The sequence below is a fragment of the Neovison vison genome, chromosome 11 (genome assembly GCF_020171115.1).
Source record: "Neovison vison isolate M4711 chromosome 11, ASM_NN_V1, whole genome shotgun sequence".
Classification (NCBI taxonomy): Eukaryota; Metazoa; Chordata; class Mammalia; order Carnivora; family Mustelidae; genus Neogale; species Neogale vison.
In genome coordinates, this window is record NC_058101.1 from 197,516,893 (window position 1) to 197,539,372 (window position 22,480).

Below are 22,480 nucleotides of genomic sequence, written 5' to 3' on the forward strand. Positions count from 1 at the left end.
TTATTAATCTTCCATGTCTCAGTTTCTTCATCTGTAAAATGGAGATTCTGGGAACTCCTACCATTCAGGATGGAGGTAAATCAAACGAACTAATACTCACAACAAGCTGAGAACTGGCCTGACGCTGTTGAGCACTTAAGACTCGCCGGCAGTTGCTCGTATCTTGTCACGTAGCATGGGATTCTGCATGTTGTGGACCTGCCAGCTGGTGGTGTTTCCAGGGGCCTGCAGGTTGGAACAGGGATACAAATTACTCACACGGAAGCTCCCTCACTTTCCAACAGGTTGCCTTCCAAAAGGTGATTAAGCCTGCAGAGTGTGAGTCAGGCCTTTTAAAACCAGAATTTTCTCAAAAAAACAAAAACAAAAAGAAAACAAAAGACCCACCACAACAACAAATACAAAAACAAAAACACCCCAAAACAACAACACAAAAACCAAAAAAAAAAAAAAAACCAGAAAAAACAAACAAGCAAACAACAACAACAACAACAACAAAAAGCCCAGGCTTTTCTCAAAATAGAGCCGTTTCAATGTCAAGTGGCAAACCTGCCTCTTCAAAAACCCCAGTAGGGTGTCCTAGGCAGACATTTTGTTTTGACCAGACACCTGAGCACTCACTGTAATTTGGAAAAACTAGAACTGGCCTTGAAACTCCCTGTCCGTCTTTGGGGACCAGTGGTTCCTCATTCACATCAGCCACAGTTCAGGTGTTCCGAGCCACGTGTGACTGGTGGCTCTCTTGTTGGACTGTGTGGGGACAGAACACGTGCAGAACTGCAGGATAGGGCTGGTCTGTATTTATCAGGTGCCTGCTGGATGCAAAGTAGAAGACAACACAGATGTATATGCTAATACATGTAGCGATGTTAACCCAGGTGCCCACTTGAAAGGAGCATGGGCTATATGTTGGAGGCAGTGTTTAGGAGTTCAAGGGAAGTTTGCAAAGAGGGTGGGGTGGCTGGCTGTTTCCAGGCTAGGCCTTTCTCCAGAGCTCTAGCCTTGATGGAACTAATGGCCCACCCAACACTTTCTTTCTTCTTTTTTTTTTGATATCCCAAAGATATCTCAAAGCCAATAGACCCAAACCAATTTCATTATTTCTCCTCTTAAACCTTCTACATTCCCCTTGCAAAGAGTGATATCACCACCTGCCTGGTCTGAGAAGGAAAAAAGGAGGGCATGGAAGTCCAGATAAGTTTGAAGCGGGAGAGGAGTCAGAAATTCAGAAAGAAGAGGCCGGTGGCATCTGTTTTTCTCTCTGAAGGGAGAGGCAGGAGCCTTTGCTGGGATCAGTGAGTGTGAAGGTGAATTAGCACGAGGATGGAAAGATTCGAGATCACTCCTGTGGGGAACCGCGACAGGGGCTGATGACGGAGAAGCAAAAAAGGCGTGCAGGAATTTGAATGCTCAGGTGAGGTGATGAACCATCAACGTGTCATGGTGGTGTCAGGACTGGGCCTTCTTCAGCCCTGGCATGAGTTTGTGCCACATGAGCAAGCAAGAGGGAGGAAGTGAGACCCATTTGTAGGGGAGAAGTGCTAGAGTAACTGTGTTGGGCAGAGAGTGGGGCCAGAGAGTGGGTTCTCTGGGGAGAGGGGTCAGGGGATTGGGGTCGTTAGGCAGGGATGGAGGGCAGGGCTCTGGGCCCCTTCTCCAAAAAGCACAGGTCTACATAGACAGATTGTGTCCCCTGTTTCTTTCCAGGCTTGCTCTCTAGATGGAGAGAACCCCTGTTCTCTTTAGGCTGCACTGAGAACCGTTTCCTAGAATGACCGTTGGCTCACCAACAGTACGGAAAACCATTGATACTTTTTGGTGTCTTTCGAGCACACACGTGGAGGCCATCAGTCAGTTTCGGTTGCAATGATGCTATCAGAGTTACTATCAGAGGCTCAGTCACACCGTTGCAGGTACCAGAGTAGTTTGTGGTCAGAGACAGGGAAATATTTCAAAAATAGCTATGGTAATATCTTCTGAAAGGATATAGAAAACACGTCCAATAAGAAAATTGTGGGTGGAACGGTGAATATGCAAAACTATAATTTGGATGATTCTCAGTATGGGAAACTTGTTCCGTGGTATTTAAAGGCATTTTAGAATTCTAATTTCATATGTATTTATATTCTATTCATGATGAAATCTATTCACCATTGGCGTCCTCATTCTCCTATGACTCATTTGGAGATGTTTATTATACATACGGGATCTAGAAGGCCATTGAGCTGATGGGACTGAATGACTGTGATATCTGTGTAGCGGCATATCCAGATTGCCCTGGGATTTAAAAAAAAAAAAATCCCTGGAAATTATTTATTTATTTATTTATTTATTTATTTATTTTTTAAAGATTTTATTTATTTGACAGAGAGAGAGATTACAAGTAGGCAGAGAGGCAGGCAGAGAGAGAGAGGAGGAAGCAGGCTCCCTGCTGAGCAGAGAGCCCGATGCGGGACTCGATCCCAGGACCCTGAGATCATGACCTGAGCCGAAGGCAGCGGCTTAACCCACTGAGCCACCCAGGCGCCCTAATCCCTGGAAATTCTTATTCAGCGAGTCTAAGATGGGACCAGGGAGTCTTTTTTTTTTTTTTTTTTTATTCCCCATGTAATGGGGCACCTGGGTGGCTCAGTGGGTTAGGTTAAGCCTCTGCCTTCGGCTCAGGTCATGATCTTGGGGTTCTGGGATCGAGCCCCGCATCGGGCTCTCTGCTCAGCGGAGGGCCTGCTTTTCCCCTCCCCTGCCCCACCTGCCTCTCTGCCTGTCATCTCTCTCTCTCTGTCAAAAAATTTAAAAAAAAAATTAAAAAATAATTTCCCTGGTACTAATGTAGCACAGGCATTTTGGCGGGTGCTGGTATAGGTGAATAGAAAAGTATAACGAGTGGTGCTGATACATTGAGGGCAGCCGTTTCTGGCAATCCTGCCCCCATTTTTCAAGGTCGAGCTCTTTTTTTTTTTTTTAATTTTATTTATTTGAGAGAAAGAGAGAGAGACAGAGAATGAGCAGGGAGGAGGGGCAGAGGAACAAAGAGAGAGGGGGAAGCAGACTCCCCAGTGAGCAGGGAGCCTGATGCGGGGCTCCATCCCAGGACCCAGAGATCATGACCTAAGCCGAAGATAGACGCTTTACCATCTGAGCCACCCAGGCGCTCCAAGGTTGAGCTCTTGAAAAACCCACATAGTAGGGGAATGGAGAATTCATGGTTGAATTGCTTAAAACCTTGAGAAAAAGTGGCTTAGAGACTAAAATTATTAAAGGAATCTGACGCACATCTTCAAAAGTTGAGTAAAATAAAACAGTAAGTGCCTGGAATGAGGGTTACATCACTGACAATAGTAGACATCACACAGTTGATTTCCCTTGCGTATCAACACTCCTGCAGTTTAATACGACTTTTGACATTGGTTCTGCATTGGTGCAGGTAACATGTACAGCGAGAGGCATGTTTTTTCTGGGTCTGGTGCTCAAACCAGGGTTAAAATGTCTTCCCGATTTCATGACTGGAATTGCTGACTTCATCCTCCACAGTCCCACCAGAGTGTGCCAAGTGGTGGGAATGCTGTAGGCAGACAAGTGTTAAGGATTGCCGACTGGGTGGGTCTCAAACCCCAGTCTGTTACTTAGCTCTGAACACAATCTTTTCATGCCGGACACTTGCTGTTAAACTTCTCTCGTGCTTTTCACTTCTGTCTTCCAGGAGTCTTTAGGGTTCTAAGGTTTGCTATATCCTTCTCTTCTGCTTCCTACTTTCGACTATGACCCACCCCCCCAGCCACCCACCGGTGCGCACACATCTGTATACACAGCTGGGGAGCGATTCGGCCCAGTAAAATGCATTTCATACCCTTTTTAACCATAGTACCAGGATAATATAAGATAAAATTGGTTTTTAAAAAAAGCTTAATAAAACAACCTTACCCTTATTGGGGGAACTCTCATCGTTTGTATTGTGTGTTCACTTACCTGAAAACTATAGTGCCATGCATTGATTTCATGACGCAGCATTTGAAAAACACTGGCCTGGGGGGTTTCTGGCATCTTCTTTCGCATGAGGTGGATGTGGGTTCAAATCCTAGCTTGACCGCCTCATAGCTGTGCAGCTTGGTAAGCAGCTTCATTTCTTCACCTGTAAAATGGGGATAAGACATTCTACCTCATCTAGCATGTTTGAAGATTAAATGGAGTAATGCATGAAAAGCCCTGGCCTAGGGGCTGATTCCCAGGAAGCACTTGGACCAGGTGATGGGGCCAAGGGATGGTGATGGCGGGGCTTTTCAGTTTGCAACGCCAGCTTCCTCTCAATTCACATAATTTTGAGCTGGAATTTTCAGCTTTTGCCAAAAGGGTACAAAGGTCGGTGTGAGGAGTTAGAATATTCATGCAAGAGTCACTCGCATTTGGGAAAAGATTACCGTATAGCCAGGAAAAGTTATTAGGAAATGCCCCAAGTACATTCCTGCGCGGGTGTTGCCGCTTGCGTTCCCACGGCCAGCGCCTTGGACCAGAGAGCAGTTGCCTCTGGCTCATCTCCTCGCCTCGGTTTGCCCCTGTGTGACTGCTGCACACGACTAATCTCAGGCGCACAGCCAGTATTTTTGGACCTTCTATACAGAAGCTGGGTGATGGGGTATAGGCCTCCGGCCCTTTTCTAGGGGCTTAGGCGGCTGGGACATGGTTTCCTTTTCTTTCTTTCTTTCTTTTTTTTTAAGTTACCTTTTCAAGCTATACTTTTCCTCCTCCCTAAAATGGGGATAATAGTATGTAACTGATAACGGTCGGTGTGTGGGTGAGCGATGATTTCTGTAAACCACCCAGCCCGCGATGCTCACCTGCTCACCTGCTCGCTGATTCTCACGCAGCTCCGCCCACACCGATGCCCAAGTCCGTTGCTCCGCCCACATCCGCAAACCCATCTTATCCTGTCCTGCCTCTGCCATTTATACCAGCCTTCGCCTTTGCCTGGCTCGCTTGCCACCCTGTCGTGCCTGGACTGTGCTTCCCCATCCTGGAAGCTCTAACTGTGCCGCAAAGCTTTGCCTTACATTGCAATGCATCCCATGACGATTTATGGATTCCTCACGAACTAGTTCACGTAGTTGGAAATTAATCATATACTGCCTTCTGATCTCTAGTGCAGTCTTTTATTATCGTAATTAGAGTATTATTAGGTCGCTTTATAGAATTTATGTCTCATACCCCCAGTTAACTTACTAATTCCTTGAGGCTAGTGATCGTGTCTTACCCATCTCTGAATCCTCCCTAGCACTTAGCAGAGTTCCTTGCAATAAACGTGTGTTTACTAATAAATATTTGTGATACCTTGGATGACTCGGCTGCCATAGGAGGAGAGGGTTCACTGGTTAGAGTGGTGAGAGGTTTCGTAGATGAAAAGAGATTGGAGCTAGCTTCTGTTAGAAGGGCTGCATTTCTGTAGGCTTGTAGGAGGGGTGGGCACACGGCTGTGTGGTGACAAGAGCCCTGGCAGGTTACTAATAAGAGCAGATCAATGTCGCAGGTGCTGAAGAAACGGGATGGAGCGCTGCTGTGGTCAGACTCCCGCTGAAGCCCTCATCTTTGCGGCATAGCACCCATACTGTCGCCTACTGTCTTCCCTAATTTTGACCCACCTCCTGTGCCCCTATAACTGGAAACTGATGAGCTGTGGGGCTGCTGTTTTTGCCATAGCTCAGATTTTTAAAATAGCAGCATTTTCTTCCAATACATTACAGACACCTTTCCATTGTCTTCTGTCTCCCATGGTTTCTGTGGAGTAACTGCCCTAAAGCTTCTGGGTCTTGAGGTTTTGTTATATGTGCTTCGAAGGTGATGCCTGTTTTTTTCCCCTGGCTGTCGTTAAGATTTTTTTGCTACGGTTTTGTTTTCCAGCATGCATACTGTAGTGTGGTGTTATTTGTATTTGTCTGTTTGGGGTTTGTAGTAAATTATTAAATCTGTGGTTGAAAGGTAACATTTTCACCCTGTGGTCTCTAAGTGCTTCATTCTGTTTATTTCCTTCTGACCTGTCTTCTTCTTCTTGTTTTATTTTATTATGGTGTCTAATCTATTAGTAAAACCATCCGGTGAGTTCTTAATTTTAATTATTTGCCTTTTAGTCCTAGAATTTCTTTTTTCGTTTCTAGTTCTTAGCCAACGTGGTCCATCTTGTCTTGTTATGTAGGTGTACTTGTTTTAAAGGCTATTGAACACGTTAGGCATACTTGTCTCAAAAACTGTGTCTGAAAACTTTTGGTATCTGTGTATCCCTTAAATCTGTTTAAGACCTGTGTCTGAATCCCTGTGGGTCTGTTTTTATTGTCCATATTTCATTGACTTTTTTTTTTATTTTGTTCTCTTTTATCCTTGTATTCTCAACTATATTGATTGTGTGGATGAAAAACTCCAGAGATAATATAAATCCTAGGATAATGTTGTCTTCCTCAAGATATGATTACGTTTATTTCTGGGAGTTCCAGATCATTTTAATTTGATCAGGGATTGAAGTGATTCAAAGCTAGGCTTCTGTCTTTGTGGTTAGTTTATTTCCAGTTAGTTTTATCCCAAATGAAGCTTGTGTGTGTGTGTGTGTGTGTGTGTGTTTGGTTGCCTGCACTCCCTTTCCTACTTAGGTCCTGATCTTCATTGTCCCCCTTGGTCCCCTGAATGAACAAACGTGTCAGAAGCTTTGCCCAGTTTCTACATGCCCTGTAGTCTCCTATTAAGGAATCAGCAGATGCCCCAAGGCTGGGAGAAGAACGTGCCAAATGTCAGGCTTACCTTCCTGGGTTTCTTTCTTTTCCCAGATCCTCCTCTCCTAATTCTTTACTGCCTTGTTAGTTCTCTGATTCTTCTAAACAGATTTTGAAAAACATGTTTTGTGTAGGTTTTCTTGTTATTCGCGTTGAGAGTTAGGTCTGAATTACCTATTGTGTCATTACCAAAAGCACACTGCCTCCCCCAGCCAAGGATTTTATTATCTTAAATCCAGCAGGGATGTTTAGAAGTCACTGGAACAGAACATTAACATGACTTAAGTGGTATTTTAGGAAATTTAATATGTCAGTGGTATGCAAAACAGACAGGAGTTGGGAAAGGCTCAGTTAAGTAGAAGAGTTAAAAGACCAACATAACTGAGTGCTTTCTAGAGTAAGAAAAAAAGCAGATGTTAGGGTTTCTGAAGCTTGGGCGTTTCAGGGAGATCCGAATGAGAGTCTTGGCTCTCCTACTGACTAGCAGATTGCCTTTCAGCACTTCCTTTACCTATCCCGTCATCTGTAATATGGAATACTAAAGTCCTACCTTCTAGGGTTGTAAGAATTACACAAGAAACTCAGAAAAACTCTGGTTTTAATGGGTTGGCATATAGTATGTGCTCAGGAAATAGTAGCCATTGCTGTTACTATTCCAAGATCCAAGATTCAGTTATTTAGGTTAAAATTCATGACTGCCGTTACTGACTCTGAGCGTGACCCTACCATTGTCAACCTCATGGGGCGCTGTTCACTTTCTAGGAGTCTTGGGGAGTAGCTTGCGTTCATGCAGCAACACCGGTGCCAGTAATATTCTAAATACCCACCGTGTACTGAACTGATGTAGAGGCTGATGCCATGGGTTTAAAAGATGATCCCAGCCCCACATCTCAAAGGAGTAATGATAGGTGATTTTAGAAAGTGCCTTTGTCGGGCTCGAGGGTAGATGCTTCATATTTTAGGCTTGAAGAGCCATAATTTCAGCATTTCACTTAAAAAAAAAAAAGATTTATTTATTTATTTGAGAGCAAGAGAGAGCACATGCGATCAGGATGGGGACAGAAGGAGAGGGAGAGAGAATCCTTAAGCAGACTTCCTGCTGAGTGAGGAGCTGGATGTAGGGCTTGATCCCAGGACCCTGAGATTATGAGCCTTCATGTCACAAAAGGATTCCTAGATTCGTAGATCACTTGAGAAATTATCTTTTTGAAACCTCTCATTTTCCTACATCATTGGAGTGCGGACCAGAGGGTGGGTGACTAGCCCAAGGAAACATGCCAGTAATGACAAGGTCAGGACTGGGACACAAGTGTCTTCGATTTCTGGTGGAATATGATTCTCTTGCCAAAAATAGCACATCTTTGTCTTTTTAACCTGTTCCACACCTTTCTCAACTCTGTTCAAGTTTCCTGTGGCCCATGGAAACGGGTGCCTATGGGAAACTTGCCTTCCAGAAGGAAGGCCCATCTGTCACCGTGAATTTCATTGACAGAAGCTAGAAAACACATGCCAAGGAAGCCTCTTTTCTCAGTATCTAGCCTCTGACTCTCTGTGACTGTCCTAGCCTTTTAATCTTTGGAAATTTCATTTATTTTTTGTATCAAACTGATGAGTTTCTGGCACTAGGCTCAATGTAGAATTCCACCTTTGCTTTCTTCTGCAGAAGTCAGAACGTGCATTCAACTTGTGATAGTCATAGGAGACCTTTGTCAGATGGAACCTGTTTTCTTCTGTGTCATATGGCGAGACCACTGGTCATTCATTACCTGTTTAGTGTGGGGGACATAGGACCAGGCTGTAAGATCAAGTATAATTAGAGGAAGTAGCTTCATGTAAAAGGATTATTTTTTTTTTCGGTGTGTGACATTGGGGGAAGTCCTAGGTGTTTAAAACAAGATGAAACATAGAACCTGAAATAAGAGAAGCCCTTTGTAACAGAGTTTATCCTACTCTGATAAGGTGGTACTTGCTATCTTTGCTTTTCCTAAAAATCTGCTTATGATTAATGACAGTCCTGACTCAAGATTTAGAACATTTTTTACGTGTGTGATTTCCATGGTATTTTGGCTAGGTAAGTGAGAGCCCGAGGTTTGGCTGAGCTGTGTCCTTGTTAGAAAGGCACAGCATGTAAATAAGGGATGGACCGACAGGTGATACAGAACGTGATACTTTCAGCGTAATGGAGGGGGTCTGCCTGCCAGAATGACCAGACTTTTCAGGAAGAGCACAGAAGAGCAGGTGGCTCGTAATTAAAAATAGAAGTCAATCTAGAGCCTTGCTCCTCAGAGTCTGGTCCAAGGACTTTGGAGCTTATTAGAAATAGAGAATCACAGGGCTCACCTAGACCTGCCAAGTCAATATTTGTGTGCCCGATAAATATGGTGTATTGCTGTGGTGTACTGGTCTGGATTTTGGCATCCACTGTCCACAAAATCGATTGTATCATTCATTTTAATCAATCCCCAGTTTCCTCTCCAGTCTTGGGATGATGAACACAATCCCAAGGCATGGCTTTCCAGGCCCTGTCTCTGGCACCCTCCCTGTTGACAGCTGCTTTCTAGTATTGTTCCGTACACAGGACTCTTCGTGTGGTATGGTCATCTCTTCCTTCCTGTCCCCTATTAGACTAGGAGTTTTTAGATGCTAGAGGATGTCTTGCCTTTTCCTGTTCCTGGAATATTGTTCTCAACAAATGATCTTGAAAAGGTGGATTGAATGCACAAAGGACTAGAATGACTTGCGAACCACTCAGAGGAGTGGTGCCGTGGGAGCCCCCTGGGGTCCCTGAGCTTCTTGTTTCTTATCTCAAAGAATGGTGGCCTGAAGCCTACACATGAGTGAACAGGGCCAACCAGCAATGGCAGCCCAGCTTGGCTGACCATCAGAACTGTCAGTGACTTTTGGGGAAGTCCAAGAGGAGGATTTCTTCAGCTTGGAGTGGTCTGTGAAGGCCTATGGAGAAGGAGGGCAGAAACTGGGTCTTGGAGGATGGGGGAGGAGTGGGAGGGTCTGGGAAGGAGGAGCAGAGAGCATTGTGTGAGCAAGGAATCTGAGGGGGCACCTGCAGCAGATCGGAACTGGGAGAGATGTGCGGGTTCTAGAGTCAAGTTCTAGAATGTCATCAGGCTCTCGAGGCCAAGGCTGTGGTCATACGTGGCTCACATAGTGATGCTCCCACGCTGGCATGAGCTGGGGGAGGCATGGAGGGGAGAGAAGTTTCCCGCAAGCTAGAAGAGAGAGTGACCGAGACTTTGATCTTTGCAATCCAAGTTCATCCCAATAGAATTTTCAGAGCTCATTTTTGGAGGAAGAAATGAGTGAAAGAAGGAAGACACAGCTAAGGGTTGAAAAGAAGATGATGTCCCATTGCCCATGAAGTTTTGTAGAGGGGAGGCTTGAATGGACCTCATCTTTGCTTTTGAATCCCACATCCCTTTAAATTACATGCAAATAGGATGAAGATGAGTGCTAGATAGCCCTTCGTCAGTGACTGAACTCGGGATGTATTTGAGTGGCCAAGGGAAAGACTATCTAGAAATGTTTCTGCAAGGAGGGAAGAAAGGCAGTGTGCGGGCTGGTACAAGAACCGTGTTTAGACCAGGCAGCCATTTCCAGAGGGAAGGTTAGTTAAGGGAAAGGGAGGAGGATCTCGGGTCAGAGGGACGTGGCCATGATGGGAGACCCTTGAGGGAGGGAGCAAGAGAGGACATGAACCTGAGCCCTGAGCTGAAGCCAGGCCAAAGATGCTGCTGGGCTCTGAAAGCAGATAGCATACCAAGTGAATGGATGCTTTTCGACATTCAAGTATGAACATTTGTGGTTCAGAACATTTGTGTCACCTTGAGCCTGAGAGCCATGAGTTGGTTCTAAGCACTATTTCCCACAACCGTTTTGCTGGGTCCACCCTGGGCTCTTGGAAAGGTAACACCCAAAAGTTACTTGTAAACTGCTGGTCCCCCCAATACCCGCCTGATACACCGAAGGGGTCTGTTGTCAACACGACCGGGTTGGGATAGGGCTATCTCTCTTTAGGCCAGGTCACTCGGGTGTCCAGGCCTTTTGACAGTCCAGGCCACCTACACCCATGGGATGTTCTCAGCTGAGAGCAGGTTTAGCCCGAACCATCGCCCCACTGAGACGGCTCCTCGGGACTGAGTGTGCCCCAGCGGGCAGAGACCCCTCACACCCGGCCTGGCCCTCTGATCCCCCGTGCCCGTCAGCTGTGCGGTTTTGGGGAAGGGGCAGTGGAAGAGGGTCAGGCAGGGGTGTAGAACTTGTCAGACCTGACGGTCATTACCAGAATTACCTAATACTGTGTTTCTCTTCTGCAAAGGGTACCATGCCAGTGGAAAGGATGCGAATGCGCCCGTGGCTGGAGGAACAGATCAATTCGAATACGATACCTGGGCTGAAGTGGCTTAACAAGGTACGTGTGCTGGTGCTTGTGTGTGTGTGTGTGTGTGTGTGTGTGTGAGAGAGAGAGAGAGAGAGAGAGAGAGAGAGGTACTTACTAAAAGATGAGCCTGGAAACGGCCAAAAAGTAAAATTGTGTTATTTGTGTTCAAAATCTTATGCTTGTTAATTACAAAACCAACCAACCTAAAATGATCTGTGTTATTCTTTAATGATTCTGACCCCCTTCCTTCTCTAAATGCTTCTCTTGCTTCCCCTGGCTTCTAGGATTGGAGAACATGGAAACTCTGGGGTTTTGTGTTGGGAAGGAAACTTCTTGGCTCTCTTCTCAGTATTGTCTGTGTAAAGAGAACTTTCTGTTTTTTTCATCTTAAAAAAAAAAGTCCCCTTTTTTATCACGAAACACGTGATTGGTCCTAAGAAAGCAGGCTGTCATTTACAACCCTCCATGTATACACACACACCACACACACGTACGTAGATCCTCCCTTTCTTTACCAACCTCAGACTCTCAATCTAATCGATCCTACCTGTTAGAGGAGTGAAACAGGGAGAGAGTGGTTGTCAAAATAAAGAACACCTGAAAATATATAGTTATCACCTAGAAAAGCCACTAACATATCACGCCTTCTTTAAGAGGGCCCAAGGGAGAAGTTTCTCTCCTGCTACCAGGAATATCACAGTTCTTCTGAGTAAATTTCTTTTTCCTCTTCTGCCTCCTCCTCATTTTCATCTCAAGGACCCGATGAATAATTCAGCTGGTCAGGCTTTCTCCTCGTATGGCATGCTTGAGAGCCTCGAGCCTGCTTGTGGCCCTCTTCTAACAAGTGTGGAGGGTCCTATAACATTGTGCTTACTCCTATCTCTCCTGGCTTTGTCTTATCTTTTCAGGTATCTCTCGAGCCTTATCTCTTTTTCCCTCACCCACTTATTTTTTTTTCACTTATTTTAACTGGAATGGTATCGTATTTGAGTGCATCGGTTTCAGTGGGTCCTTTTCTGAAACAAGGTGGGGGGAACAAGTGAATGGAAATAAGTAAACCATACGGTCTCTCCATGGGAACTGGCCCCTTATCTTATGGTCTCTCGGCAAATAGTTTTTTTTTTCTAGGCAAGCTATATCCATGGTGTTTCAGATTTGTATCCTGGAGGGGTTTTGTAATTAGCCTGCTCTAAAGACACAAACAAGAAGTCAGGTCCGGTCTTGGCCTGCTTGGTTAGCAGGCCACAGGTGGTGGTACAAGGAAGGGGAGGGGAGACTGTCGTCAAGAATTGAAGAAACATAGGGTACTTGATAATGATAATAATCATAAAAATTAATGCTTATGAAGTGCCAGGTGCTCCTCTAAGTGCATTGACTCACATAATCCCCACAATGGGGGAGATGCTGTGATGTTTCCCATTTTATAGACAAGGAAGCCAAGACACAGAGACATTAAGTAGGATTATATATATTTTTAAAGATTTTATTTATTTGTTTGACAGAAGAGATCACGAGTAGGCAGAGGGGTAGGCAGAGAGAGAGGGGGAAGCAGGCTCCAGAGAGCCCGAGGTAGGGCTCGATCCCAAGACCCTAAGATCATGACCTGAGCTGAAGGCAGAGGCTTAACCCACTGAGCCACCCAGGCGTCCCAAGTAGGATTATGTTTAAAGAACAAAATGGCATTGCCTATATTGATTTAGAGTGTGGCATTGAAACAGAAGTTCCTGGTTTCTGAAGAGAAGTAATTTTTTTTTTTCCTTTTTAAAAAGTACATCCACCAATTTTGGCTGCCCTGATGCAGGGGCAGACTTACCGTGTTATTGCGTCCCCTGCACAAGAAGGCACTTGATACGGGGCAGTTAACTGTCGTTCTAGTAGGTTGGATTGTGCTGCCCACCCCCTCTCTCCACAAACGATATATCCACACCCGAGGCCCCGGAAACTGTGGATGTGAGCTGACTTGGAAAAAGGGTCTTTGGAAAAGATGAAGGATCTCAGGATTACCCCGTAGTATCTAGCTGGGCCAGTCCAGTGACGAGTGTCCACGTAAGACAGAAGAGCGGAAGGCCCCGTGAAGACAGATGTTGAGATTACGGAGACGCCGCCATGAGCCAAGGAATGCCTGGGACCACCGAAGCTGGAAGCGTCCAGCAAAGATTGTCTTTGCAGCCTCTAAGGGGATTGTGGCCCTGCCGACATCTTGGTTTTGGGTTTCGTTATAGCCTCTGAAGGGAATGCGGCCCTGCTGACATCTTGATTCTAAATTTCTGGCCTCCACGCCTGTGGTAGGATGGATTCCTGCGGTGTAAGCTGCCTGCTTTGTGGCAGCTGTTAGGAGAGCTCTGGGAAACAAATGCACCCTCTTACGGTTGCTTCCTAACTGGGACTCTCCATTAAGACTCCTTTTCGTCCGTCCTCTCTGTCCCTGTTTTTCTGATAGACGACTGGAAAGGGCGTGGGAACACTTGGGCCCTCATAGGTGGCCCTCCCGGCCCCTGGCTTGTGAGGTCTCTTCTAGCAGTGGGGAAAGGAGACCCCTCACCTACCTGGTCTGGCCTCAACATGAGCCGACCATGGCTTCAGCAGATGACGCGTCTCATGAGGCCGGGGGGCTGGGGCGCCGGGGGACCGGTCAGGCAGGCTGTGCACAGGCCTGGGCGGAATGTGCCTGTGGCTGTGTCTGCACGTGCAGGCAGGGCTGTCCTGGTCACTGTGGACATTTTCTCTCCATACCTACACCTCCTCAAGCCATCTTTTTATAGGTTTCTATTCACTTTGGCTTTGGTATTCTTCTGCCCATGTAAAGATTTCACTGGAAACCTTACTGTTATTTCCTTCTTCTTCTTTTTCTTTTTAAGATTTTATTTATTTATATGAGAGAGAGTGGCCAGGGGTGTAGAGGGAGAAGGAGAAGCAGACTCCCTGCTGAGCAGGGAGCCCGATGTGGGGCTCCATCCCAGGACCCCAGGATCATGACCTGAGCTGAAAGCAGACGCTTAACTGACTGCCACCCAGGCGCCCCCTATTATTTCCTTCTTCCTCAGAAGCATTCTGCCTAAGAATCCCCGATGGTGTGTTGAGTGGTTTGAGGTCTTTGTAAAATCTCTTCTCCCACTGAAGACTGGTTATAACTCAGAAATCACTGTGGGGTTTTGTTACTCACTTATGCCTCAGCTGCCTTGTTGGGAATGTGTTGGTGTTGGGGTGAACTACTCCGTGCTGGATGGTCCCGGCGGGCGGCCCAGGCCTGTCTTGAATGTTGCTGCTTGCTGGCTCGGTGCTAGGCCACCTGAGGAAGTTTTGGGTGAGCACTGTTCCATGAGTAAATGGGAGAACAATGTGGACTTGAAGAGGAGCAACATTGGATACCATGTCTTTGTCCTGTGAAGATAGTTGGACTTAAGAACATTGGGTTGGCAGTTGGCACGTTTCTGTCAAGTGGAGAGTCCATTGTATTTGGGACATTCTTAGTAAGAGACAAATAGGTGGTTAATAAATGCTTAAATTGGTCTCCATCTGCATGCTGAGGAGGACGGTGATGGCACGTGTCCTCTGAGGGAGCAGTGAGGAAGTTCAGCGAAGATGCATTAGCACAAGCTCATGCAGAAGGCCTTGGCTTAGGCCCGTTACTTCTTACTATGAGTATTTATAAACATACATGGCAGGTTTGAATTGTCTAATGACTAGAAAGAATAGTATAGCAAATTCTCATGTGGTTTTGAAATTCACATCCAGATTTAAAGACTATTGACATTTAGAGTATTCATGTGTGCGGGGGCATTTGGAAGCAACTCAGTGACAGCATATGTCTGTCTATAAGACTTAAGGCCATTTTCTGTATATTCACAATACCATTATCAATCAACTAACCATAGATTACTCCTCATTAATCATAACTTTTAATATCATCACTGCACACCCATATTCAGCATGCCTTTGTGTTCCCCAGAATGTGTTTTTTACAATTGATCTGTTCAGTCAGAATCCAGAGAGGGCTATTCAGACTTGAAGTATCTCTTGATTGTCCTTGATTATGAACAGTAGCCCCTCCTCCCCCTCCCCCACTTCTTGCCTTTGACTTGTTGAAGAGACCAGGTCCTTGCTGGGTTGGTCCAAATGCTTGCTTGTGATTTCTCTGGGGCTTTTCTTGAGGAATGAAGGAGGCAGCCACAACCAGGTTCATTGTTTCTCTTAGAGCTCTGATCAATTTCCCTTCTGGTTATTGACGTGCTCATTGCATGTGGGAGATCATACTGGACCCCGGTGGCTGAGGCCACTCCTTAGGCCTATGGCGTCACCAGGTAGTTTCAGACCTTATCCTTCTGTTCACTCTGAAAGCAGGCTCATGCTTGTCTAAATGTTAGGTCATCTCAGAACAAGGTGAGAAGCCCCAGCAAAAACAGCAGAGTAAACTGGAACATCTATCTAAACACTGGGGGAGAGAAGAGGCAGAGGAAATGAAGAGAGCTAGTTGCCACTTAGGGCCAAGGTATGTTCTGCATTCCTCAAGATAATCGTAAATGTTCTTGTCAACTCAAGCACTCCTTCTCTCTCCTTCCCTCAGATAGGCACAGTTCTCTCTCTATAAACATGGGTTGAGTCTAGAACATGCTGTCCCTCCAAACATGGTGTGAACAGCCTCTCTGAATGGGGCACGCAGGGCTTCTGGTAGCACAGACTGATGGCCCGGGGTCCACACAGACACAGAGCAATGCCGTCACCATCCTATAGGACACACTGATTGAAGACCAGAGTGTTTGCTGCTCAGAATCTCTTCCAGTTTTATCTTCTTTGTCTTTCAGCACCATCTTAAAAAAAAAAAAAAGGGAGAGAGAGAGATGTGATATGTTTAGTAGCAGTTTATTTTTTTGCAATATGAAAAACTAGTTAAAAGTTACATGTATTAAGGAGGGCACGTATTGCATGGAGCACTGGGTGTGGTGCATAAACAATGAATCTTGGAACACTGAGAAGAAATAAAATAAAATTTTAAAAAAAGATAAGGAAGAAAAATAAATTCAATTATACCCCCCCAAAATTACACGTGGTTCTGTTTAATTTGCCACTTATCTATTTTTGAATGTGCAGTTTGGTGGATTTTTCTGCTCACAATGTTGTCTACAGTCATCGTCACTATAATCCCAGTATTGTCATCACCCCGAAAGGAAACACTTGGCCATTAAGCAGTCACTTTCCATTGCAAAGCATTTCACATCCTTTCCTTGTGCAAAGGCATTCACTAATCTGCTTTCTGCCCCTTTGGATTTAAGTGGAACCGTTCACGATGTGGCCTTTTGTAGAAAGCTTCTTTCATTGAATGTGACGTTCAAGGTTCATTCGTGTTGTGGCACCTGTTAATACTGCATTCCTTTTTGTGACTGAATAATATTCCATTTTATGCATGTACAACATTTCCTTTATCCATTCATCAGTTGGTGGACATTTGGCTAGTGTGAATAGTGCTGTTTTGAACATTCCTGTATAAATACTTGTTTCAACGCCTGTTTATAAGTCTTTGAGTGAAATTATTGGATCATGTGGGCATTCTGTGTGTAACTTTTTGAAGAATAGCCAAATTGGTTTCCACAGTGTCTATGCTGGGCGACATTCCCACCAGCAATGTAGGGAGCCTCCAGTTTCTCCACATCATTACCGCCAACTTATTATTTAATTATTTAAATAATTTAATCTAGCCACCCTGGGGGTAGGAAATGGTATCTCGTTGTTGTTTCGATTGGCCCTCGCCTGTTGCTTCGCAATGTTGGGTGTCTTCATGTGCTTATTGGCCATTTAGTTATCGTCTTTCGAGAAAGGTCCCCTCAGATTTTGCCCAGGAAAGATAATCCATGGATGCATGGTAGATAATTGCTAGGTTTAGCTGCTCTGTTTGTGGGTTTGTGATTTGGGCACAGTTTTTGTGAGACTTGTTTTGGTAGGTGTGTGTGTGAGAGCATGTGTGTATGCATGTAACAGCACATGTACAAATGCTTAAAAAGACCTACTTACCAGCATCAACTTTGTGTTTCACGAGCTAGACTTTAGATTGTGTCCCCTCTGAACTCCCCTGACTACAAAAATGTGCAACAGCAGGTTCCATAAAGGGTCTGCCTGTTTAAGTGTAAACTTTTAGATCTGGTCGCTCTTTCCGGAGAAGTTTCTTTCACCGAAATAAATTTATTTTTTTCATTTTCACGTGAATATAAAAAACTGCCTTAAATGATTTTGCGCTCTGATTTTCATCTGTGTTAAAAAATAAAATTTCCCTCAGCCCTTGGCTGATCACTGCTCTTTGGAAATGGCTAACCTGAAACCATGCTATCTCGGTGGGTGAGGCAGACTGAATGAGGAGGGTTTTATGAAAAGTCTCTTGCTTTCAGTTCTTTATTAACTGAGTTTTAAATACAGTAGAATGTTCCCTTTAAACAGTTTTTGGGGAACTCTCAAATATTCTGAAATATTTTTAGTTCAGGCTTCTTAGAGGCATCAAGTCCCTTTGGGGTCAGTTGGGATGGTTTCTATCTTTTGTTGTGTGAGAGACCAAAGTGGTGGAAAATCCCTACTGACGTTTTCTTTCCTCCCCCAGATCCCCATACCTAGAAATTACCTGAACTACCTTTAGGGCTTAAAAATGGACCGTTTTCCTGGGCTTGGTTTCCACAGAAGTCAAGACAACGGATGTGTCATAAGATGGGAAACTTCAGTCTGACCACTGGGAAACAATGTGTGGTGTGATATAGTGATTGAACATGGATGGGATCACGTGGCCTGGTTTTGAATTTGGATGCTTGCTACCATCATTTCCTTGGCTGTAGAATCTAATTCTGTTCCTCAGTTTCCTCATCTGTAGGGCAGAGATAATGACGTCCATGGAACTCTGTAGATTCTTGCAAAAAATGAAACCGAGACCACGTGAACACATGGGCGGTCACATGTAAAGTGCTGTGGGAAATCACTAACTGCTGAGACAGGTGGGAGAGAGCTGGTTGAAGAAGTTGCACATGAGTGTGACTTTGTTTCCAAAGCACTGGTTTCTAATCCTGTGTTTAAAGGCCAGGGCTGATGTAAGCTATTTTGAGTTACCTCTTGAGCAGTAAAAGAGATGGAAAATGGTCTGTTGTAGCAATTGTACCAAGAGACTTTTCTCTAAAAAAGTAATATCTCCACACATTTAATACATCTTTATTTGCATTTCTTGCTGTTTCATGCAGGGCAGTAGACCCAGTCTTTTTCTGTTGGCTGCACAGTAGATTGAGGTGTTTGATCTCTGTGGCAGTGACCTCGGATAACCCCGATTTCCCTTTAGGAGTACAAATGGGCGTAATTTTGGAAAGTTGCCCAAGTTTTAATTTACCTCATTTACCTAAGGCAACTGGTAACAACGATAACAATAAGCATTAGAGGTTTCAGTCAGTGGCCAGTTCCCTGTGGTCCTTTAAGAAAAAATGGCACAGATAACAGAACACATTGGCATATCCCAAAATCAACTCCTCTGACCTTGGAATGCATTCCTATTCTGCCAGACTCTACAGGACTCTGAATCTCTTCCGAATGGGCTGTCGAGATCTAGAGCCCAGTGGGGGAGGTGGGTTTGGTTCCTAGTGGATTTTACTGTAGATGCCCTGCAAACCCAGTGTCACGTAGGAGAGCATCTTACTGGCTAGGATGTAAGAACCTTCTGCAAAGGTGGCCTGAACCCCATGGCTGTGGGGTTTGTTTTTGTTTTTTTTTTTTCATTTTTTACTTTTTTTTTTTTTTTTTTAGGAAAAGAAGATTTTCCAGATCCCTTGGATGCATGCAGCTAGACATGGGTGGGATGTCGAAAAAGATGCGCCCCTCTTTAGAAACTGGGCAATCCACACAGGTATTAAAGCCCCGGCATGGGGGCACAGAAGCAGACTGTTGTTTATTGTTGATTTCATGCCTTCTTTTTTTTTTTTTTTCTTTTAAAGATTTTATTTATTAGAGAGAGTGTGAGAACAAATGGGTGGTGGGAGGGGCAGGAGAAGGAGAAGCAAACTCCACGATAAGCAGGGAGCCCGGCGCAGGACTCGATCCAGGACCCCAGGATCATGACTGGAGCTGCAGGCAGATGCTTAACTGACTGAGCCACCCGGGAATCCCAGTGTCTTTTTTTTTTTTTTTTTTTTTTCTTTTTGGAGATATAATGGACAAATAAAATTGTAAGATAGTTAAAGTATACCATGTGATGATTTGACATCTACACTACAACAAGATTCTCCCCATCAAATTAATTAACACATCTATCACCTCTCATATTTACCTTTTATTATTTTTGGTTTTGGTGAGAACGTTGATGTTCTACTCTCTTAGCAAATTTCAATTACACCATACAGTGTTAACCATTGAAAATATTTTCTTTTTTATTATACACATAAGGCTTATGGCCTTGTGAAGACAGCTCTGAAAAACCTGTGGCGTGTCCCCAGGCACAGCCAGGACACGGGGGGCATGAACTTCCTCACTCCAAAGGGATGCTTTGCTCAGAAGTGACACTTAGTCCTTAAATTTCCTGTGAATGTGGGGTTCTGATCATGTTCCCCATAAACTTATTTGTTCTGAAGTGGTAAACTTGCTTTGAATTTCTCTCTCCAAAATGTAGTCAAGAATATATTTATTTATAACAGAATTTAAGGAGGGAATGCTATTTACAGGAATTAGACTTTTTACTAATATTTGAGAGTTTGAAGAAAAAGGGACACTCTAGTTACCTGGGCTTGAAGACCTCCCCAGCCTGCCAGCTTTCTCTGTTACTTACCTTGCCTCTCCATTCTACCATTGTTAGTTTTTTCTCAAGCTGTTAGGTAGAGCTGGGGTGACCAGTTTGTCCCAGTTTGCCCAGAACTGTCTAGGTTTTAAAACAAAAATTCTCACATCCCAGGAATTCGGCCTCGGTCCCGGACAAAGCAGCTTGGCTGGTCACTGTAGGAGCCTGGAATTAAAAAGGGATGTGTGCACTATCTGGTCAGCAAGCCTATATGTTTCCAGAAAGTTCTACACTCTATTTTTCCCTGCTCTTTTTCTTAACCTTCATTCTTTTGGCTCTTTTGTTAGGAAAGCATCAGCCTGGAGTAGATAAACCTGATCCCAAAACATGGAAGGCGAATTTTCGATGTGCCATGAACTCCTTGCCTGACATTGAAGAAGTCAAGGATAAAAGTATAAAGAAGGGAAACAATGCATTCAGAGTATACCGGATGTTGCCCTTATCTGAGCGACCTTCGAAGAAAGGTAGATATTTACTAACTAAAACAACGGTCACGTCATATGTATTGTAGTATCTCTGTGGTTTCTTTATTTCCACATCTGTGGTCACTCCGAGGGGAGAACAGTTGTTCACATTGTGGGTAATAGTCCTCCCCTTGCCTGGCTGGGGGAAGTGACTGTCAGGTTGCTGAAGGCAGTCAGAGAAACTTCGCTGTGTGTGGGTGAAAGCACGTACAGGTTCATTGAAAGTTCCAGAAAGAATCGAGGGGAAACTGTTCTCGGTATGTTCCTCATGAATTAACCCCAGACTGTTTTTTGTTGCCACAGGAAAGAAACCAAAGACAGAAAAAGAAGACAGAGTTAAGCACATCAAGGTAATCTTTATTGTTCAGAGAGAAAGCCAAAGTTTGACCATATTAATGATTCCTATTCTGTCTCATAAAAACAAGCAACGTGATCACTGTGAAGTATTTTCATCTTTCTTCTTTGGCTCCTGTGTTGTATGTGCTTTTCATGTCTCCTCTTCGGCTTTTCCCCAGCACAGACTCTGGTACCTGCATCCCCTGCTTAATCCAGTGTCACGGAGCAGTTTATGAATGAAGTCGCAAATTCACACTGAGCAGGACTCCAGCCTCCATCTGGTCCCCACGACTGTTGCCAGCTGGTCCCTTAGTTCTAGCTGAGCTCCAGCAACCAGTTACAATCTGATGATATCATGTTTTCAGGCTCATAAATAGACCTTAAAGTCTATTAAGTATTATATACTTATGTTAAAATGTATCATCTCCGTGTTCTGCTTATATTCCATGACAGGCCCTAAGGCTGGGGACACAGAGTTCGGTTCGAACAACACCCTGTCCGTGTGGTTCTCTCTAGTCTCTCTCTGCCCCACCTCAGAACTAACTCTCGCGACTCCCCAGGTCTTTCCATACAGATGTGTGTGTGTGTGTGTGTGTGTGTGCGCGCACGCGTGCAAGCCTTTCAGTAGGCTCTGTGGTCTGGAACCCCCTGCAGTGTGAGGGTCTTTGTGCCTACGTGGCATGGCCTTGTTAAACAGAGAATAGCCAGATACCTGTGCTAAATTGAGGATGAGCTTCAGTGGCTGACCAGAGAGCAGACACTACACTCCCAGCCCTACAGACCGTCAGATTGTCTTAGGGCTCAAGACACTCGGTTTACAGATGGAGAAACTGAGGTTCCAGGGAGTTGAGTGATATGGGTCCAAGGGCAGTGGCACACATGGCCAAAGTGGCATGGTCCTTTAGAACTGAACTTAAAGGTGATGCCCACTATTCTTTTTTTTTTTTTTTTTTTTTTTTTTACTTTTTTAAAAAAGATTTTATTTGTTTATTTGACACACAGAGATCACAAGTAGGCAGAGAGGCAGGCAGAGAGAGAGGATGAAGCAGGCTCCCCACTGAGCAGAGAGCCCGATGCGGGGCTCGATCCCAGGACCCTGAGATCATGACCTGAGCCAAAGGCAGAGGCTTAACCCACTGAGCCACCCCGGCACCCAGTGTCAACTATTCTGATTCCTAAGCCAGAATCGCTGTTGGAGGAATAACCCCAGCTATCCAGACAGCACTGTGTTTAAAAACAAGCCAGTTAGTCCCAGTAGACAAAACACAACAGTATTTACTTCTGAGATAAAGGGAGACTTGTGAAGGTAGATAGAATTTTGAGGGGCAGCTGAGATAGACTGTTTAAGTTTCGGAAATGCTCATCTTCCCATCGGAGTGGAAAACAAATACTTGCAGCAGAATATTTCAGAAATGACATGTCCACTTTCATCCTAAATATTTTTAGTTTGTGACTTATTTTAAATATAGCACAGTACTGAGGCCTAATTTTGTTTTAACTTTTTTATTGTGGAAAAATTTTATATGCACAAGAAGGAGACAGCTGAGGAGAATTTGCCCTGTGGCCATCACCCCAATTTCCACATTAATAGCTCGGGACTTTTTTGTTTCAGGAGTGGGTGCCGCCATCCATGTCCCTCCAGCCCATGAGAGTGGCCGATATTCAGCCATTTTTGACTCAAACCATTCGTATGGTTTAGCGCACTATTCTGAAGCAGATCCCATATTATATGATTTTTTCCCCAATTACT

The 22,480-nt window shown here is 44.6% G+C and overlaps 1 protein-coding gene across 2 annotated transcripts in view; it reads left to right on the top strand.

Moving 5' to 3' along the window:
* Window positions 1-22,480, top strand: part of IRF2 (interferon regulatory factor 2) — an 81,729-nt gene that overhangs the window by 30,206 nt on the left and 29,043 nt on the right. For both annotated transcript variants that reach the window (XM_044225636.1, XM_044225637.1), the window contains exons 2-5: window positions 11,083-11,175; window positions 18,907-19,006; window positions 20,218-20,394; window positions 20,698-20,744. In XM_044225636.1, coding sequence (XP_044081571.1) covers window positions 11,089-11,175; window positions 18,907-19,006; window positions 20,218-20,394; window positions 20,698-20,744 — 411 coding nt within the window. In that variant the 5' untranslated portion in view covers window positions 11,083-11,088. The remainder of the gene's footprint in view (window positions 1-11,082; window positions 11,176-18,906; window positions 19,007-20,217; window positions 20,395-20,697; window positions 20,745-22,480) is intronic.